General features: G+C 40.2%; 1 protein-coding gene across 1 annotated transcript in view; it reads left to right on the top strand.

Moving 5' to 3' along the window:
* The window catches only part of KIAA1958 (KIAA1958 ortholog), a 68,504-nt gene extending 50,962 nt beyond the window's left edge, over positions 1–17,542 (top strand). The window contains exon 5 of the mRNA XM_031060562.1: positions 14,723–17,542. Coding sequence (XP_030916422.1) covers positions 14,723–15,768 — 1,046 coding nt within the window. The 3' untranslated portion in view covers positions 15,769–17,542. The remainder of the gene's footprint in view (positions 1–14,722) is intronic.
* Positions 17,543–19,008: the final 1,466 nt, after the last annotated feature.

Consider the following 19,008-nt stretch of genomic DNA (forward strand, 5'->3'; position numbering starts at 1 on the left):
GTCCTGGCATTGTGGTTATCAAAAATACCTGTGTTTGAATGTGAGCTGTGACAGATGCTGGTCTGTGCTGAGGGCAGTGCTTAGCCTTCCTGGCTCTGATGTCTCTGCTCTGAGATCCTCTCAATTCTTTCATTTTCTGTAACAGTGTGGACATCCCTGTAGGTTGCAGGTGTTCATAAAAGTCTCTGTCTGAACATGACCATTATAAAATGGAGTGCATCTGGGACTTGTTGGATATTGATGTAGAGCGCTTAGTGGAATATTTTAAGTATTTCTCTGTAATCAGAAGAAGTAGGATCTCTCCCTTTCCCCTCTTCTTTCTGTCTGCAATGTCTGCAATGGTGTGAGTTTAAATAAAATGAGAACCAAGATCCTCATATAAGATTTGTGGATTAGGAGCTGTTGGATGAGCATCAAAATGTTACAAAACTTCAAGGTGAAAGGAGTCTCTTCACACCTTATGAACTGACAGTCTTGACTAGATTTAGCTCTAACTTCTAAATCACTGTTTATCTATTAAAAAAGTGTCAGCTTTGCATATTCCAAAGAAGTGCAAACAAAAAAAAATAACACCTTTTTTAGGGGTGTACATAAAGCATACAGAAAGGCAGAATTAATCCTTCTTGTAATTATTTCAAGCGCAGTGGAACCGTGCCAAGGAGCACAAGAAAAATAATGACATCAAAAGAAATTTATAAAACTCTTATTTAAATAATGTTCTTCCAAGAACATTGAATAACTGCTGATCTCTGTACTTGTGGTTTACATGCAAAGGTTGATGAGCTTTGGCTAAAGTGACTGCTTGAAGCCTATCTACAGGGACATATGCTGCTGAATATGGTCAAGTGACCACTTAAATATATGTAGGGGTGAGACAGTCTCTTCTCTTTGTGTTGTGCTGAAGAGATCTGAGTCCACTGGTGACTCTTTAGGTCCCATAATGGATAGCTATTGCTGCTCTAGTCGATGGACTAAAAATACTAAGTGCTGAGATACATAATTACAAAAAATATAGGGTTTTTTTTTTTTGTTTGTTTGGGTTTTTTTTTGGTTTTTTTTTAGTTGCTAGGGCTTGGCTTATTTAGAAGACTAAAATTACATCATTATATTTATAAGTATCAGAAAAAAGAAGCTATTGACATGATTAATCACCTGATCTTGCAGCAGTGATTTGCAAGCCCGCTCCTGCCTTCAATTATCTTCATCTAAATGCTGTTACATTATAATCTAATGTTTTGGGGGCTGTATTCTAGAAGTCTAGCTAGACATCTTTATTCTAGAAGTCTAGGTAATGATTACTTACCCTTATAATATTACAAGGGAGTTCTGTTTAAAAGCAGGACAGTAGCATAAAGAGGACAAGTTTAGCCTTGGCAGAGTAGTTGTGTAATTGCTTTTATCATCTGGGTGCACGGCATGACAAACAAACTTTTAAAAAAGAAATGAACCTGTAGTACTAACAACTCTAATACAGGAGTTGTTTATGCAGCTGTTCCTACAGCTGTTCAGTTTACAGGAGAACACAGAAATGAAAATTCATCAATTATCACAGTGTCTAGATTTTCACTGTGCTTAAGAAATGTATCAATTACCTTTCAGGACTTCACATTTCTTTTCTTTAGTGAAGATTCCTTTCAGATACAGAAAGCTCATGCCAGCCTTTTTGTATAATCAGCAATGGACTTTGTCATGTAGAGGTTGTCCTAAATACTAAGTATTTATCACAAAGCTATGCATGCAGAAGATTAGGATGCTGCTTTCCTTGATATCAAGGGCTTGTTTCCTCTTTTCACCATGGACCTCCTCTGACTGGAACTACCTGCAGCACAAAGAGACATCTCCTGGCAGCAGTGTTACTGGAGTTATAGATACAGATATATACACTTCTCGGAGGAAACCATTCATGAGTATTCATACTGAAAGCAGATTGGTGTGGGAGATGTTTGGGGATGGGCTTTCAGTTGAATTCCTGCAAAAAAGGTGCATAGGGCTGCTAATCCTGTGTGATGGAGGAAGGTGAAAGAATGATTATTTCCATACAATCTGTGAAAGTTATTTGCCTGCAGCTAGGAGGGAAAGAAAAGGACTATTGCAGCCAGGCCCCGGCAGTTTTTAAGGATTAGTTTTGTAAAGCAGGCCAAGTGCAGCTGATAAACAGTTGAGAATATTCACTGGAGTTCTGCACTGAGGAATTGCATCACTGGAAACTATTGACTCTTCATTTAAATACATATTTTTCATTCTAAGTACCATAGCATGAATAGTATTAAGGAAGATGGTGTATGATACCAGAAGACAAACTGTTCATTTCAATGAATGGTTGTGTTCTGGAGCATCACAATTGATTTCAGACCTAGGAATATACCCTGTCCCCCATTACCCTAACATGAAACTCAGAACAGCACAATGAAAAGTAGAAAACAATCACTTTTGCAAACCAACATAATTGAGACGCTATGTTCTCCCTTTCTCTAGGGTGTCTTAAATAGGCAACTTTTTGTGTGAAGTGCTCTATTTTATGATACTGTTGTATAAAAGAAGAAAATAATGCCTCTGCTGGTTCCAGCTGTCCTGAAAACATACAGGAAAGAAAAAAAAAATTGGACACATCTGTACTGAACATCACTTTAATTTTAGGAAATATATTATTTAACATGGTGCTTTTGATCAGAGATCAGTTCCTTTGTGTGATCTTTGCAATTGTTTCATTTTGGAGCTATTTTCAGCTTATGATTTGTGAGTCTTTAAGAAAAAAGAAACAAGGGTCAGATTTGGATCTGCAGAGGAGATGCAACACAGGAGCCAACAGAGATGCTGACCCTGGAAAGGCTTCAGACAGCCACTTTACTTTTGCACTTCAGATGGGATGCTGGCAGAAAAAGGGAACACAGGTCTTTATGGTTTAGATCAGGACACTTTCTGAGAGTGATCCGCTTTGTGTGAGGCTGGCTAAACAGGGCCTAGAAAGTGATCATTCTCCTGTTTTGGGTAGTGGTGAGACCACACCTCAAATCCTGTAGTCAGTTTTGGGCTCTGCACTCCAAGAAGGACATTGAGGTGCTGGAACATGTCCGGAGAAGGGCAACAAATCTGGGAAAGGATCCAGAACACAAGTCTGATGAGGAGCAACTGAAGGAACTGGGGTTGTTTAGCCTGGGCAGCCAGGTAGGTGGTGGTCTCTTCTCCCAGGCAAATGACAGGATGAAAGGAAATGGCCTCAACCTGCACAAGGGGAGATTATGGTTGAATATTAGAGAAAATTTCATCATCTAAGTGGCTGTAAAGCATTGGAACAGGCTACCCAGGGAAGTGGTAGAGTCATCATGGCTGTGAAACTATTCAGAAACAGTGTGGATATGGTGCTTGAGGACATGGTTTAGCGGTGAACATGGTAATTGTACTAGCTGGGTGGTTGGTCTTGATATCTTAAAGGTCTTTTCCAACCTTAACAATTCTATGATTCAATGATTCTGTACCTACAGAAGGACTACTTCACATTTGTATTCAAGATCTAAGGTTTTAACAGTGGTAGACCTTGGGGAGAGCTGTTTTCACCTGTCTCAGTGATGGGAATATGGCATTTTTGCATAAGCTGTTCTGTGAAGCCAGTACGCAGTGACTACTCATTTCTCCCATTTTCTTCATACCTAAATTATATCCCTCTTAGTGAGTCTTCTGTCATGTCATCTCTTTTTTTTTTTGTGCTTGCAGTGAACCTAGAATCTGCTTGAGCAGGAAACAGATCAGTAAAAACATCTGAATGTATTTTCTATCTCTCTGAGCAAGAGAAAAATTTGGAATACAGAAATCTTTGTTTGAATTTTTCCAGAAAAGAAAACAGAAGCATGATGATATTTTAGGTATTTTATCGTGGCTGGCACAGTGCAGAGCAGTACTTGCTAAAATATTCAGGTCCTGGAAACAGTGAAATATGATGAAATCTATCTTTCTTTCATAAAGTATGCTTAAATGAAGCATATGCCTTTTCCCAGAAGTGTTGAAACAGACTATTACATCAAAGCCTCTAGGGAGAGAGAGTGGAACCACTGCTTTCCCTGATGACTTGTTCTTGCTGGGACACTCCACAGAATGGTCACAGGAAAGCTGCTCTCAGCACTGGTTGTTTTTAACAGCTTGAATGCGGCTGGTGGCCTCAGTGGAACGGTGTGGCAGAACTCCATTTTCATTTCCCAAATAAGTCTACTTTTGTCTGCTCTTTTAAAAATGGAAGAATGCTGCTGATCACACAAATGTTGTGTTAGACATGGCAATTCCCAGGTCATGGTTCCCACTGAGTCCTGCCCATGGCGGGAGTGGGGGTGGGGCTTCCTGTATACATGTCTTGAAAAGTGCTGCTGAGAGCCCTGCTGAGTCTGAGTAAAACTGTGCTTAATTATACATGGATCATTAAGTGCATTGGCTGCATCTTACTTCTAATACATACCTGTTAATCCCTTTAACTCTAATTGAACAGTAAATGCACATACACAAAGGGAAATTCTGCATGTGTTCCTGTTGGTTAAACTGAGGGTGACTATCGCAGTGACACTGTGCGCTGTTGTAGCTTTTCATTAAATTCATAGGTCTTCATGATGAAAACACCACTTGAAACCATACAACAATGGATTGATAATATTTAATCAATTGCTTTCTACTGTGTACTTGTGAAGGAAAAAATGAAAGAAAAAAGCCAATTTTCTGTTTTGTTCAGAGAAGGAAAAGATATATGCTGAGCTATTCTACTCCATTTCACATCACCTCAGTGCAACAGCTGAATGTGCTGTGTTATTTCAATCAGGAAACCTGTACCCAAAGATCAAGCCTGTGAAAAATAAGAATGTTAATCTCTGATCTTTGAACAGCTTGTTTTGATTGTATGTTTACACTCATTTCTCTTTTCACTGGATATGTGCCTCATCTCTGCTTTCTAACAGTGTCTGGTCAAGCACAGCAGTATGAATGAGCCAGAGAAGCATTGATGTTTTTGTATGGAAGCAATTTCATTTTGTCCACAACTTGGAGCTGTCTCCTGATTGTTATGGGCTCTGTCCTTCAGTCATGTTGACATGCTAGATTATGGAGTTTCTTTCTGTCCTTTGATGGAGTGTTGCCTTTTGTTTGGGATTTCATTTCTCTTATGACTATAAATCTAAGGAAACAAAATAACTGACAGGAACACTATTCCTAGCATTACAGAACAGTATTCATGCTTATATGCTGAAAGCCATTTTGGTTTTTTGCCAACAGATTTACATTTTATTTTTCCTCTCTATATAAAAATTGGCTTTATGCCTCTGTTTCCCTGCCTCCCCCATTTAAGATAGTCCCCAGAAAGAGGCAAAACTTACAGTTTGACAGTAACTTGTCCCATTACCATTCACTTACAGAATTGTTAAATACATCAGACTGTTTATTGTGCTGGTGTCTATTAAAATAGCCATGTATGTGTATAACACATCCACAATTATATCCATTAAACTATGTCCCATGTCACCTCTTATAATAATTGGTTCGTGTCAGTTTTGGTATGAACTCATTCAGTAGCAGGGGAACTGATTGTTCATATCCTATAGAGAAGAACAAATTATTTTTATGGAAATAACAGTCCTAACAGGAAAATTTTGACAATGTAAATACAGAAGAGAAATAATAACAATATTCTGAGCAGCAGAGAGGTATGTAATTTGTGTATATTCTCCTGAATGTGTACATAGCTAGAAAACATCTGAAACTCCTCATTTTACTTAAGGAGACTTTACTCAAGTAGAGCTGCAAAATGTGACTAAATATTTACTCAGTCAAACTATGATAAATTAAACACGTATCCAAGGACAGAAAGAAATGAATTGTGCCTTGAACAACAGTCCAGCTATTGATGAATGTGCTTCTCTTGCAGGTTTGTCTCCTCACTGTGCAAAATTTCCAGCTGCTCCTGCACCTCCTGGGAGCCTTTGTCTTTGCAAATGCATGGGCATGCCATGGCTAGTCTGGAATAAAGAGATCTTTGGTCAGCCACGATGTGTGAGCAGCTGCCTATCACAGTATCTAATGCTTGAGGGCTGTCCTCCTTCCGAAAGCTGGGATGTATTCATGTCTCTGCCCTCTGCCTAGCTTTGAGTCTTCCCCAGTCTTGTAGGACCTTTGCATTTTAAACTTCCATCCCTTTAATGTGATGAGAGTTGTGTATGTAAAGGTTAAATTAAAGCTCATTTGTCATTTTTTCTAGAGTGTGAGGAGGAGAGAATTCAGCACAAAACAGAAAAGCAGACAAAAAATATACCTTATAAGATGTTTCACTTGAGGTATTAGGCTTCATTCTCTCTGGAGAACTGTGTGAAGAGCTGCTCCTCAAATACTGCTTTCTGAGCCAGTGAAGACAAAAGAAATATGTCTGTTCAAAGTGTGCATGGAAATTGTTTATGCAGGTTTGTAAATCGTGAGCTCTTCATAGAATTTGTGTCCTTTGTAGCTTACTTCACTCCTACTGGACAATGTATTGTGAAAGGTAAATACAAATTGGTCTGACTGGGCAAAATCACCAACAGAGAATTTCAGAAATGATACATCAAGATCTCTAACAAGGAAGTTGGAGTACTTTACTAAGTTAAAAATGGTAAGAGAAAAAATATTGAAATGCAGTTCTTTGGAGTGCATGTGCTGCAATCTGTATTACCAGAAGTAAATGCCATGGCCTGCCAACACATTTCCTCTTCCTCTGGCTGAGCTAGTAGATAGTTCAGACAGAATAGGAAGAGGTACTTTTTTTATTCACGACCAATGGCACTTTAATAAAATAGAGGAAAAATGTCTGCAGTCTTTAATAAGCAATATATCAACCAAGTACTGTCAGCCTGTGTAGAGAGTTTCACAGTATGATTTATTATGTTAATTACAGTCATGTGGGCCTCATGCTCTTAAGTCTGAAACTGCTCACATTCTCAGCTTGATTTAAGAATATGCTTTGGCCGAGACTTAAAGTGCAGCTTATTATGATTAATGTAATAAAATATTTATTACATTCTCCTTTTCTTTGTTTCTCTGCTTGCTGCCCCAGTTAGACTGACTCATTTTGAAACACGGATATAAATTAGATTTCAGATGATGAGGATTCTCATCTGGTTTTAATCTCTCTCTTTGGTGTTACGTTTTTTTTCATATCCTTTGTTCTTACTCTCTCTTCTCTCCCCCTCATCTTTGTTCCTCTCCCATATTTCCCAGTTCTGCTTCTCAGTTGCTGTCTAGAGTGAACCAAAAGCAGGCAAATTTCATAGCCCTGGCTCATTCGTTCCAGACTTCTTGCATTGTTTCTCAGCTATACTTATTAAAGGTTTTTCTTAAATGTGATGACATTAAAACTGGTGCTACACTGTAGCTGAGAACATGCTAAGCCTCTGGTGAAATGAGGTGGCATGTTTTGCATGTTTTGCATTAAAATTCTTCTTAGAGAAAACTGAACTGAAAGGGCCCTGTTTCTCATTCTTCTTCCACAGGGCTCTCAGCTGCAGAGAGGCACAAAATTCCAGTGTGCCAAATATTCCAAAGTGCTATATAAATTTAAACCTGCGATTTTGTGCAATAAATTTCTGGCTAAGCAATCACTTCTTCTGAGATCTGCTTGCACATCTATAAATTTGGCTTTTTCTGTAGGAGCATGGAAAGATGGAAGACTTAACAAAAATGTAAACTCTTGGTTTTGTTATGCTGGAAATGGATCTTTTGCCATGAGAACGGTATAATTTTCAAACTATAAACTTAATTTAATAAAGGAAGTGTGTCTCAGATCTTTACAGTTTTACTCTCCTCATTTTTGTTTTTTTCTTCTTTTCTTTCCTCTTTTCAGGTTTTGAATCACGTCACTGTATACATATAAATATTATTCAGTTCCACCTTCTATACAGATAATGACTTAGTCCATTTGATTTCTACATAAGCAGATGCTTAAGCATAGGGACACCAATCCAGAACACACTTAAAATATGCTTTATGGAATTGGAAACTTACTTGGGAGAAAAACTGATACTCTGTTGAGTGTATGTATGCAACACTTTCCAGAGTCATGCTGAGCCAGGTCCTCTTGGAAAATGAGTGCATCTCTTCCGCTGTGCATCACCCAACTTCCAGTTCTCAGGGTAGTGTAGAGCATTACCATCATTCCTTTAATTGCTTCTGCCACAAAGCATTAAGTAACCAATGTACTTTGAATAGGCAACTTTTCTTTATGTTGCTGAGACATCCTGGGTAAAAAAAAAAAAGTTAAAAATCTGTTTTCCAGAGTTAAATATTTAATCTGAAGAAAATAATTATCAAAAAGTGTCTATTTTTAAACTGAAACCAGTACCTGGAGTTTTCTAATGGCGTTAGCCATTAACTATTGGGAATTATTAGAATATTATATGGCTGAATACAAAGATACATGCTCAACATACAGCTGACAGTAGCTTCACATTATAGGTAATGTTTTTCCACTTACCTATTCCATCAGCATTTCACCAAACAACCTGATTTGTTAAATCTGAGCTCTGAAAGAGTAGAAGTTACATCTTAGAGCTGAATATGGTTGAAGGAAGTTTAGTCAGTTATTTTGAAAGGAATGGAGTTTCACATTTTTTAAAAAGTTTTCTAATGGTTTTGGGTTTGTAGTATTGAAGATTCTAAGTGTGACTTTTATATCCTCCACCTCTATGAAGGGTTGAGTCCCTAAATGTCAATTATATAAAGGTCCAAATAGTTTATTTTTATATACCTCCTGTAAAGATAGTAGCTAAGGAAATAAGAGTGGGATGAGGCGTGGCAGGTAGACCTAGACATGGTTGCAGGGTTAGTTACAGGCCAGGTGACTGACTTGGAATGGGCCAGATAAAATAGCAGATTCCCCTCCAGCTGCCAGCTGAGTATATTTTGCCTGTACATCACCTAAGTACCAGATATATAGGTTTCTCAAAATATTTTCTGTTTCTGCTATTCTCCATGTTGTGTCCAAGCTGTAGCATTCTACTCTGCATTGTTGCAGTGTTGGGCAAGCCTGGGAGAGCTGGAATTGGTATACTTCTTCCTGTCAAGTGGAGGTTGAATATGAGTAGATATCCCAGGATGCACAGGAAATACATCCCACTTTGCATTGTAGCAGTTCATGCCAGTGCATCTCAGAACAGCTTCAAAAGGAGATAGGAAACTATATGGCCTCATACTACAGAAATGCCACTGAAATTGTTCAGTGGAAGAAGGGAAATGCAAGGTAAAACTGGAATGCAGCACTTCTCTTTTCCACTACCATGATGAAAACAAAACCAGACAGATGAAGTGGAGTGATAGGAACATAGTTGAATAGATGAAGTGAACCAATAGGAACACTTTTTATTTAGAAAATGCATTTTTAGAACCTTTGTCCTGGAATGGCTCAGATGTCACATGCATCAAGTGGAGAAGGAAGGTATCCTTGTAAAAATTGGGGTTCCAACAGTGCTGCTGTTTTGCACTGTTCGTTAGCAATTGCTCTATCTACTGCAAAAAAACCCTCAAAAAACTGGTGAGATGGTCAGTCATAGGAGAACATAACTTCTTAATCCCTTGTCATAGCCACAGATTTTCTGACATCTAAGGATTGTGTGGAAGTCCCGTTAATATCGATCTGTATTTTGTTGTTGCTTTTGCCAGCAGTTAAACTGTGTCTCAAATCTTTTGGCGCTTTTGTGAGAAAGTAGTGAAAGAGAGCACAAACTGGAAATCAGCTTTAGTGTCTGAGTGAGCATTCATTGTCAGGCCATTCTGTACTTTGCAAAAAATGTACAGGTGACTAAAGCCTATTTTAGTGACTTTACTTCATGGAGATACCTATGAATAAATATTCCCATACTCATTTGTTTGCAGTCCATGTCCTTTTTCCTTTGATATAATCTAAAGCTTTATAATTTTAGAATCATAAAACATTTTGCAGATAATTTCATTGGAGCAGGTTCACTGAAGAGAAGTATAATTTTTTTTTGCCAAAAACGTAGTGTCTTTCATAAGTGGATATTAATTAATTCTCTAATATGACAGATTTTACATGCCAATGAAAGCCTTTTCTGAAAATGTTAAAATAGAGTTTAACATTTTAAATGTTAAAATAGAGTTTAACTTAATATAGTGATAACAGGGAACTTTAACTGTTAAACAGAATTTATTAGCAACATCAGAGCGGTAGGGCAGACATTCAAGAAAAAATACAGAAGCAGTTTCTTCTACTTAATCTCAGGATGTTCCTGCAAATGTTTAGAAGCACTTCTGCTGTGGACACCTTCTGCTCTTACCCTCACCCTCATTTTTGGCAGCAAGACATGAGAATGGTATTCACTGGTTTATTCTGGTGATATGGTGAAAATCAGCTGTCAGCTTTCTAAGTTTGGCATGCAGAACAAGTACTAATATTCTGGGATGCTGTGGTATGACGGTGGCATTCAGCTGGTTCTGACAGGGCGGCAGTAGCACGGCTTCCAGGGGGACACATTTGTCAGAGGCTGATGCAGCTGTTCCCTATTGTGACTTGACCATAACTGCCTCGTACAACAGCATCACCTCTGCTCACTGAGACTGTAGATTTGAGAGTGTTGTTTGCCTATAGATACCTTCTTGAAATAGGAGGGGACTGGAGAAAATGGTGGGAGCAGGCTGTGGTTTAGTTGAGCCGTTTTAATGGACTGCGTATTGCCACAGCCCAAAGGCTGGACATCACTACTTTTCAGTAACTGCAAAACTGCAAAATAGAGGGGCAAGAGGCAACCTGCAAGGTGCTGGGGAGAGGAGAGAGGGTGCTTTGCTCCAGAATAGAGATATGTGGTGCTTTGTGTGTGGTTAACTATGCTTTTTCTCTTGAATGAAAGCATATTGGTGGAAGCAGGCCTGCTGCAGAGGCATTTTCCTAGGCAGGACAAAAATTTGGCAGAGAAGACTCAGTTGGTGATGTGATTACCACCAAGAAAACCCACCTTACTTTTAATATACATCTGTGAGATCTCACTGCTTACCATATGCAGAGTTTAAGATTTTTGCAATAATAACTCAGGTTTGTGACTCCCACTGATGTGCAAATGCTCTCTGAACATGAACAATCTGTATCTGTCTGTCATGAAAGCAAGTGCCTTTCCTCCTGCCATATGTAATTACAGGGGTTATGTCCTTTCCAGAGAGTCCAAGTGTGTGTATGTGTGTGAGCTTAAATTAAAACAAGCCTGGGTTTGATAACTCTGTTGATAATACTAGGTCTTGGCTGTGTTAAGATCAGATTATGAAAAGATCAGAAAACAGCTGTTCCTCTGTGGGAGAGATCATCTGATGGTTGTGGGCTAGCCTGAGACATCTGCTCCCACTAGGTTTTCTGTTTAATCTCTGCCTGGTCACTTTATCTCTTTCACTTCATTTGAACTAGAACATCCTAAGTACTCATCACCTTTTCAAACTTATAGTTGGGAGTTTACCCTGGACCCCCCAGTAAGGTGGGTTTTACTGTCTTTTTCTGCCACATTCTGGTTTTCTTGGAAATGAAACAGTGGTGTGGGGATATGATAAGAAACACAAGACCTATAACCAAGTCCTTTGTGCAGTGATGCAGCTGAGGGGGCGGGACCTCAGGAAATGTATCTCCACTATTTTTTATGCTTCTGCTTGTGATCTGTAAAACAGGGATGACAGTACTACTGGTTCCAAAGACTGCATTATGACAAGGAAAAGACAGTAAGGGTAGCTTGGCTTCATAGATCAATGATGACAGTAATTTTTGGTTGATTGGTTCTGACCAACCAGCTGAGAGAAAATAGATTGTAACACAAGGGTATTTGTATTCCTCAAGCCTAACAACAGAGACATACAGAAGAGTATAAGAAAGGTGGAAGCATATATAACACCTCCCCATTCTTCTATCCCTCATCAGTTTGCAGCTTGGAGATGTTCTGATATAGAGGTGTTTTCTAGGAGGACTCAGCGACTTTTTTTTCTGTGCTTTTACCCAGTTTTGGAACCCATGAATACTGAAGACTTGATGATACACTGAGTAGTTCAAGTTCAATAGGCTTCTGATTGCAGTAGTCAAGGACCCACCAGTGTTTCCAGTAGTTTCTACCAGCTCCACAGAACGTTAAAATGTGCTTTGTTCTCTATTCAGCAAGATCAGTAAAGGGAGACAAAGCAAACATCTGGGAACTGTTACATGGGAAACTCCCCACATTTATGCCATGCTACATGATACACCACCAGTATTTGAGTGATCTTGTAGGAAGAGAATAATCTATTACTACTACTTCAGCCTGGATTCACAGCCATAATAGAGGTAGCTCTCCTGATGTGGCTGCAGGAAAACCTGACCAATTCTTTTTTTAATGTTTCCCACCTGCCATGTGAAGTAGCACCCAACAAACCAGTGCAGAAATGCAGTGTTTCTGGGGTACTGTTTTTGTAATGTAAGCTGGGGGAATCTTTAATTCAGCATGGGTTTTATAAGTGTTCACTGCAGATAAGGCAATTTCCTTTGCAGATTAAGGAAAGATGCTGTAACATAAATGACTGACTGGGTGTCACTACTGTGTTGTGACAGGCTATCCTCTAAGAAGAAGTGATTGATGACATTTATAAAACTGAGCCATTATATGTGCTGTTTATATTGAAATAGAACTTAGGATGTGGGCTGTCAGTCAAAGCAATGATTACTTACACAGTTCTATAACAAGTGGTGGTGGGTGCAGTTAACAAAATACCAGCGTAAATGTTTGTTTTGGAGCTTTGAACAGGGCTGTCTCTTTTTTTCAGCCTGCATCTAGCCACACTAAAAGGATCTATTATGTACGCTGCCTAGAGCATGAGACTTCACTGCAGGCTTTGAAGAGCTCTTTAATACTGACATCAGTATTAAAATGAGTTTCTGAATCAGGCAGGTGACCTTTCTTGCTCCCCTGGAGCACAGTTCAAGCAAACCTCAGTCCTTTGTAGCAGCATTTTCTCCTGCCTGCAGAAGCCCCCAAAGGCCTCAGCTGCAGATGCCCACTTTTCTGTGCTTTGAGAAACCCCTCTCAGAGGGTGAGTGGTGTGGATGCAGGATGTCTCTCTCTGAAGACACAGGGCCTGATCATGAGGGTTATAAGCTCAGTCCTGCTTCTGTCCTGCTGGGAAGTCCTGGGGCAAGTCATTCCCTGTGCCTCTCTCTGCAAATGTGGTATGGAGGTGATGGGGTGAACTTTCCTGAGAGGCACTCTGTAGATTGGTGGAAGAAGAAGCTGCCCAGCTCTGCGCCAGTGTTTCTGCACCACATGGAACACTGCAGGTGGGGTGGGGAAGGGAAGACTGCCTTCCTTTCCCTGCTGCCCTCTCCCCTGCTAATAGGCTTGCAGGGAAGAGGGGAGCAAGTGTCTAAACACTGGTGCAAAGCCACGGGTGTGCTACACAGCCTGACATAAGCTTGACCTGATTGGCAGAGTGGCAATGGGAACTTCACCTGGTCTCATATCATATTGTGTGTGTATCTCGGGTGGGAGACACCTGGTGAGGGTTGCTATGGCACTGCTAAAAGGATGGCAGAATGTATGGGTTTTTCGATGAGACCAAATAGAAAAGAGCTTGGGGTTTTTTCCTTTCTTCTGCGTATTAAGTGGAAGAGAGACAAAAGTGTTCCACATACACATATTCCAGGAAATATTTAAATAATTGAATTTTTCCTTTTTTGCATTTGTTTTTAATTTTCTAAAACCATTAAGATTTATCACATTTGGAATGACAGTTCCACCTGTGTTTGAGCTCCATTCTTGTTCAAACAGATAGTTTGCACATGCCAAGAAAAGAGTCCTTAAAAACACCCATAGCTTATAAAGCTTTTCCTTTTTATGCTTCTCTTGTGATCAGCCAGAAAATCAGCTGTCAGTAACAGCTATCATAGTGGTAGCATCTGAATATTGTGTTTTGATATGGTGTTGATTGTAAGAATCTATGAGGATCGCCTGTTAAATTTAAAATTGTTTCTAGAATTTGATTTTTCTGCAAAATGAAAAGACAATTGTGTTTGTTCTGTCAAGATACAGTTTGATGACATAGAGAGGCTGTGTAATCATGGTTTTTTTCCATGTTTTCTGATGTGAACATATTGACTATATTTTCTTTATTCTTGTACATTTGTAAATTGCACATTGTTCTATAGTAATTTTACCCGTCATTTCTCTTGGATGTGCTGCCTTATTTTGTACTGTACATTCTGGCTATATTTATTTCACTCTTTTAAAATGTATCTGATTAAAGATAAATATTACCATCATAAATATGATGGTTTAGCTCTTTTTTTTCCCTAGGGAAAAAACATGTAACCAGTACAACCTCTGGTTTCACAAATGAAACAATTCAAAGTGGGCTTATTCCTGAATCTGGGCCTTGCACACAACATTGAGATCCACAGAAAATCCTTCCACTTTGCCTTATTGTAAAAAGCCTATTGCCTTTAATCTCAGTGCTTTTCATTAATCTCCATGCACAAAACTGTGCCCCAGTGTCATGAGGAGCTCACTTAGTTTTGTATCATATAGTATGCCGTTTGTTAAACTGAAGTTGGCTTTTCAGTCATGTGACAGGTATGTAAAGATGTTTACCAGTGCTCTTTGTGAACTTGATTTTGAGTTCTTACCTTTTTGAGGAAATTTGTTTTAGGACAAAGTGCATCACATAAACTCACTGCTTCTACTTTCTCTTTTCTGTCCCATTCTTCCTCTTCCAGACCAGGATGAGAGAGCAGCAGAGCTCAGCAGGGAGCAGAATGAGAAGACCATTCGCAGCACACAGACTGCTCTCCGCAATTTCCGAGAATTCCTCATTTCCAAGTACCCCTCTGAGACCCGTGAGATCTATGTCATCCCCTGCAAAGAGCTTGATGCCTATCTTGCATCCTTCTTTGTGGATGCTAGACAAAAGGATGGGTCTGAATATGAGCCAAACAGTCTGGCCAACTATCAGTGTGGACTGGAGCGGTATCTCAAAGAGCACAGGTATGGATACAGTATTACAAGGGATAAGGAGTTCAAGAGGTCCCAGGAAGCTCTAAAGCAAAAGCAGATAGAGCTGAGGTGTAAAGGCAAAGGAAACAAGCCACACAAATCCATGAAGCTTACCTTTGCTGATGAGCTTATCCTGCGCAAAAGAGGCTTATTGAGCAGGTACAATCCTGAAGGGCTTCTGAACCTAGTGTGGCTGAACAACACTAAGGCGTTTGGACACTGCACGGGTTTCCATGGGTCCACCCTCAAGTGGGGAGACATCCGACTGCGGGTGACAGAGACTGGGTTGGAGTACCTGGAGTGGATGGGGCCAGACAACGGGGATGTGAGTACCAAGAGCAAGAGAGGCGGGACGGACTCGCGGGTGTACGCCACCCAGCACTCCCCACAGACCTGCCCCGTGCAGGACTACAAGGAGTATGCCCAGAGGCGCCCTCCGGCCATGCGCTACGAGGATGCGCCTTTTTACCTGTCCATCAAACCCGTTGTCAACTTGGCTGCACTTCACTGGTACAACTGCCAAGCCCTGGGGAAAAATAAGCTTGCCAAGATGGTGAAGACAATGTGTGAGAAAGGGAACATCCCTGGCCGCAAGACCAACTTCAGTGTCTACCAGAGCTGCAGCACCCTCTCAGAAGCTCAGAGCAACCAGCTGGTGCTGATCTGCAATAACTTGAGCCAGCAGGCTGCCCAGTCCATGGCAAGCCACTCTAATACTGGCAACTTCATAGTGTCAGCATCCTATGACTCATCATCTGACACCGCCTGAAAGAACATCGAAACTTTTTTCTTTTCCTTTTTGTTTCAAGCATTGAATTTGTGCTCAATAATACACATCAGCTGTGATTGTACACTATTCCCCCTCTCAGCCCTCTCTCCAGTGTTAATTCACTTTATAAAAATATATAAACGTATAATATATTTTTCTTTCTACAAATAAGTCAACAGAAATAGTTTAGTATTACTAACAGTATTTATAGTGTTAATGCAAAAATGGAAGGTACTTATGGGTTATAATACAAATGCAGATTTTAAAAGGATAGAAATGGTTCTCAGGCAACACAAGATAGACTGAAAATACCATTTTTAACATGCACACATTAATGAGTGTAAATCTCCAGGGAGGCTTACGCAGCAATTCTGTTCTAAAGCATTTTTTCAACTTAGTATTGTAACATGACCTCCCACAGTGGAGGAGACAAACTTAACATTGGCTGCTGCTTCTTACCTGCTAGCTTATTCTTGATCAGCAAGACCAAGAAATAAGAAATGCATCAATGTAAGTTCACAAAACCATTTACAGCATTTTTGTCTGTTTTTATTATGTTTCCTGAGGCTCATTTACACTACAAAAATCCTGAAGTCAGCTAAATGCCATTTTTAACTTTTGGTATGTTGATTTTCTGGGATCAAAATGTTGCTGGTGTTTAGGCTAAAAAGTATTGTTTTCAACAATATGCAAAAGTATAATGGCAAAACCATTGTCACACATAATTTCACCTCTTTAAGTATAGGTTGTTAGTATTTTATCAATGTGTGTATGTAATGTAAAATCTGTTGACATAGAGCACTCTTTCAGTATTCTGGGAAAATGAACAGTACAGAAAAATCTGCAGTCTTATCCCAGCTGTACAGAAGAATGACGTCAACTATGTCTTAAGCCATCATTTGAAATCCACAAAACAATAGAGAGTGTAATTTCTACAGATATTTTTAAAGAAATTCTACAGAGAGGTAAAAAGCTGGATAGTTTTAAGTGCTGGAATACCAATTTAACTTAGCTACACATCATCTGTTTCCATTGCAGACAATGGAAAATGTGCATGTGAATCTGAAGGCAGAATTTGGACCTTAAAGCCTTGAAATAACAAGTTCTACTGTTCTACTTTGTAATGTAGTTTTTCTACTACAAGTATGGGAAAAACACTAACAAATTCACTATTTCAGTGAACAGTCATAAGTCTTGACACTTAAAATTAGGAACAGTACTTTTCAAGTAAATAAACTTAGTTTAAGTTCCACAAGGATGTGCGAGGGCTGTGGTGAGGCTTTAGAAAAGTCAGCTGGGGTAATTGAGTTCCTCCTGAAGTCAATGAAAGACAGCCTTGGCTGACTTCTGCTGGGTATTGGACCAAACAGCCTTTGGAGAGGCTTTCTTGTTCTGCAGTTTTTAATTGTTGTGTTTCTTTATGCTTGTTTGTCTGTATTTCTTCACATTCCTGCATATCCTTCAAATTCTTTAGATCTGCAACTGTGCAATGACTTTAATCATCACTAATTCCAAAGAAGAGGTGAAAGAAAGGTAGCAAATAGAAATAGAAGTAACCCACCTAGCACTTATAGACTTTTTTTCTGTGTTCCTAGGATGAAAGGTTCCTGTGTGAGAGAGGGGTGGCAGAGTGTCTGCACCTCACCTAAGCCTTACTGAAGGTATGTTTTGGGGATGAAATAGGTAGCAGATGTGACACTGAAAAGCCTAAGGGCAGAGATTTCTACTATAATAAATATCTGTCCTTCCAGGAAGCTTTATGCAGGTGACACAACCTGGCTGTGATCTCTTTTTCTTTCCACATGTAGCAAGGCTGGTAAAAGGTCTGGTTTCCTGTGTCTGACACTCCATGGTAGTGTAGCCACCAGTTCTACAGTCTTCCATTTACTATCTGCTGTCTCTCAGGGTAGGCAGTGGAGTGGTGGGCACAATCAGTTGTTCATATTATAAAGCCCTCCTTTTGTAACTTGTCTTTGGGACTTGAGGCCAAATTATGACTCTACTGAAGTGATTGCAAGCTGTGTCTGTGACTTTCAGTGCCATGGCATATCTGACTTGTTGGTGAAGGAGACAGAAGCACAGAGAGATTTCAGGTGAAGGCAGAAAGACAGCTGCCCAGTTTCTAGATGAGGCCAGATATCTGATTGCTGTTTGTACTGCCTTGCCTTTTCACAGCAGTGCTTTTAGTATGATACAGTGAAAAATAGTTTTGCAAGACCACTGTTGCTCTGGGATTTCTTTACTGTTTTCCACTGAGGACCCGCGCAGCGGTGCTTAGTATGTGCTGGAGCATGAGCATTCCGTGCCAAGGACCTCTCTCAAAGTGCCCACTGAGAGCTCAGCCATGAAGCCGACCTCGGGAAGTCTGGTTTCTCTTTCTCCCCACTGTACTCATCTCAGCACTTCCCAGTGACAGCTATTGCAGTATCTGACATAGTTCCGTACATTTCCTTTCCTGTTTTGCAGTGAGGGGATGGGTATCAGCTGGCCTTTGTGGGGCAGCAGATCTCTGTTTCCCGCCTCTCCTCCCCTGTCCAGCCCACCCCTTTGCCCGAAGGAGGCCAGTCACTGGCAGTACATGTGCTGTGCTGCAAGCAGCACTTTGAAGTGTTGCTTCACATCAGTGCTGTAATTCAGCCTCAACACACATCTCAGAAGAAAGAAGACTGGCACTCCTGGGTTTTGAACTGAGAGGTCAAAAGAAGCATTTCCCATGACTTTTTGGCTCTACATGCTGCCTAAATTGTTGATTTAGGCAGTATTAGGATGGTTTGTGCTGATGTCCAGCAGCAGTGAGGCAGCATCTCTGGTGCCCTTGACTTAATGGGGCACATGAGCAACCTTTGCTTGTCTGGTTACGGGATAAGCATTGGCGTGTGTATGCATATTGTGATAGCCTCAATATTATCACGAGGGAGGCCAGGGCCCAACTGGAATTAAATCTGGCCTAGGACATTAAGGACAACAAGAAGGATGTCTTCAAATACATCAATAACAAAAGGAAAAGGAAGGATAATATGGGCCTGTTACTAAATGAAGGAGGGACCCTGGTAACAGAGGACGTAGAGAAGGCAGAATTACTGAACGCTACCTTTGCAATGGTCTTCACTGGCAACACCAGCCCTCAGGGATCTCTGACCCAGGAGATCAGGATAAAGGAATGGTGGAAGGGAGACTTTCCCTTGGTCAAGGAGGGAAAGGTGTTGGAGAACACCTAGACATTCACAAGTCCATGAACCC

This window comes from Geospiza fortis, unplaced genomic scaffold (genome assembly GCF_000277835.1).
Source record: "Geospiza fortis unplaced genomic scaffold, GeoFor_1.0 scaffold203, whole genome shotgun sequence".
NCBI lineage: Eukaryota > Metazoa > Chordata > Aves > Passeriformes > Thraupidae > Geospiza > Geospiza fortis.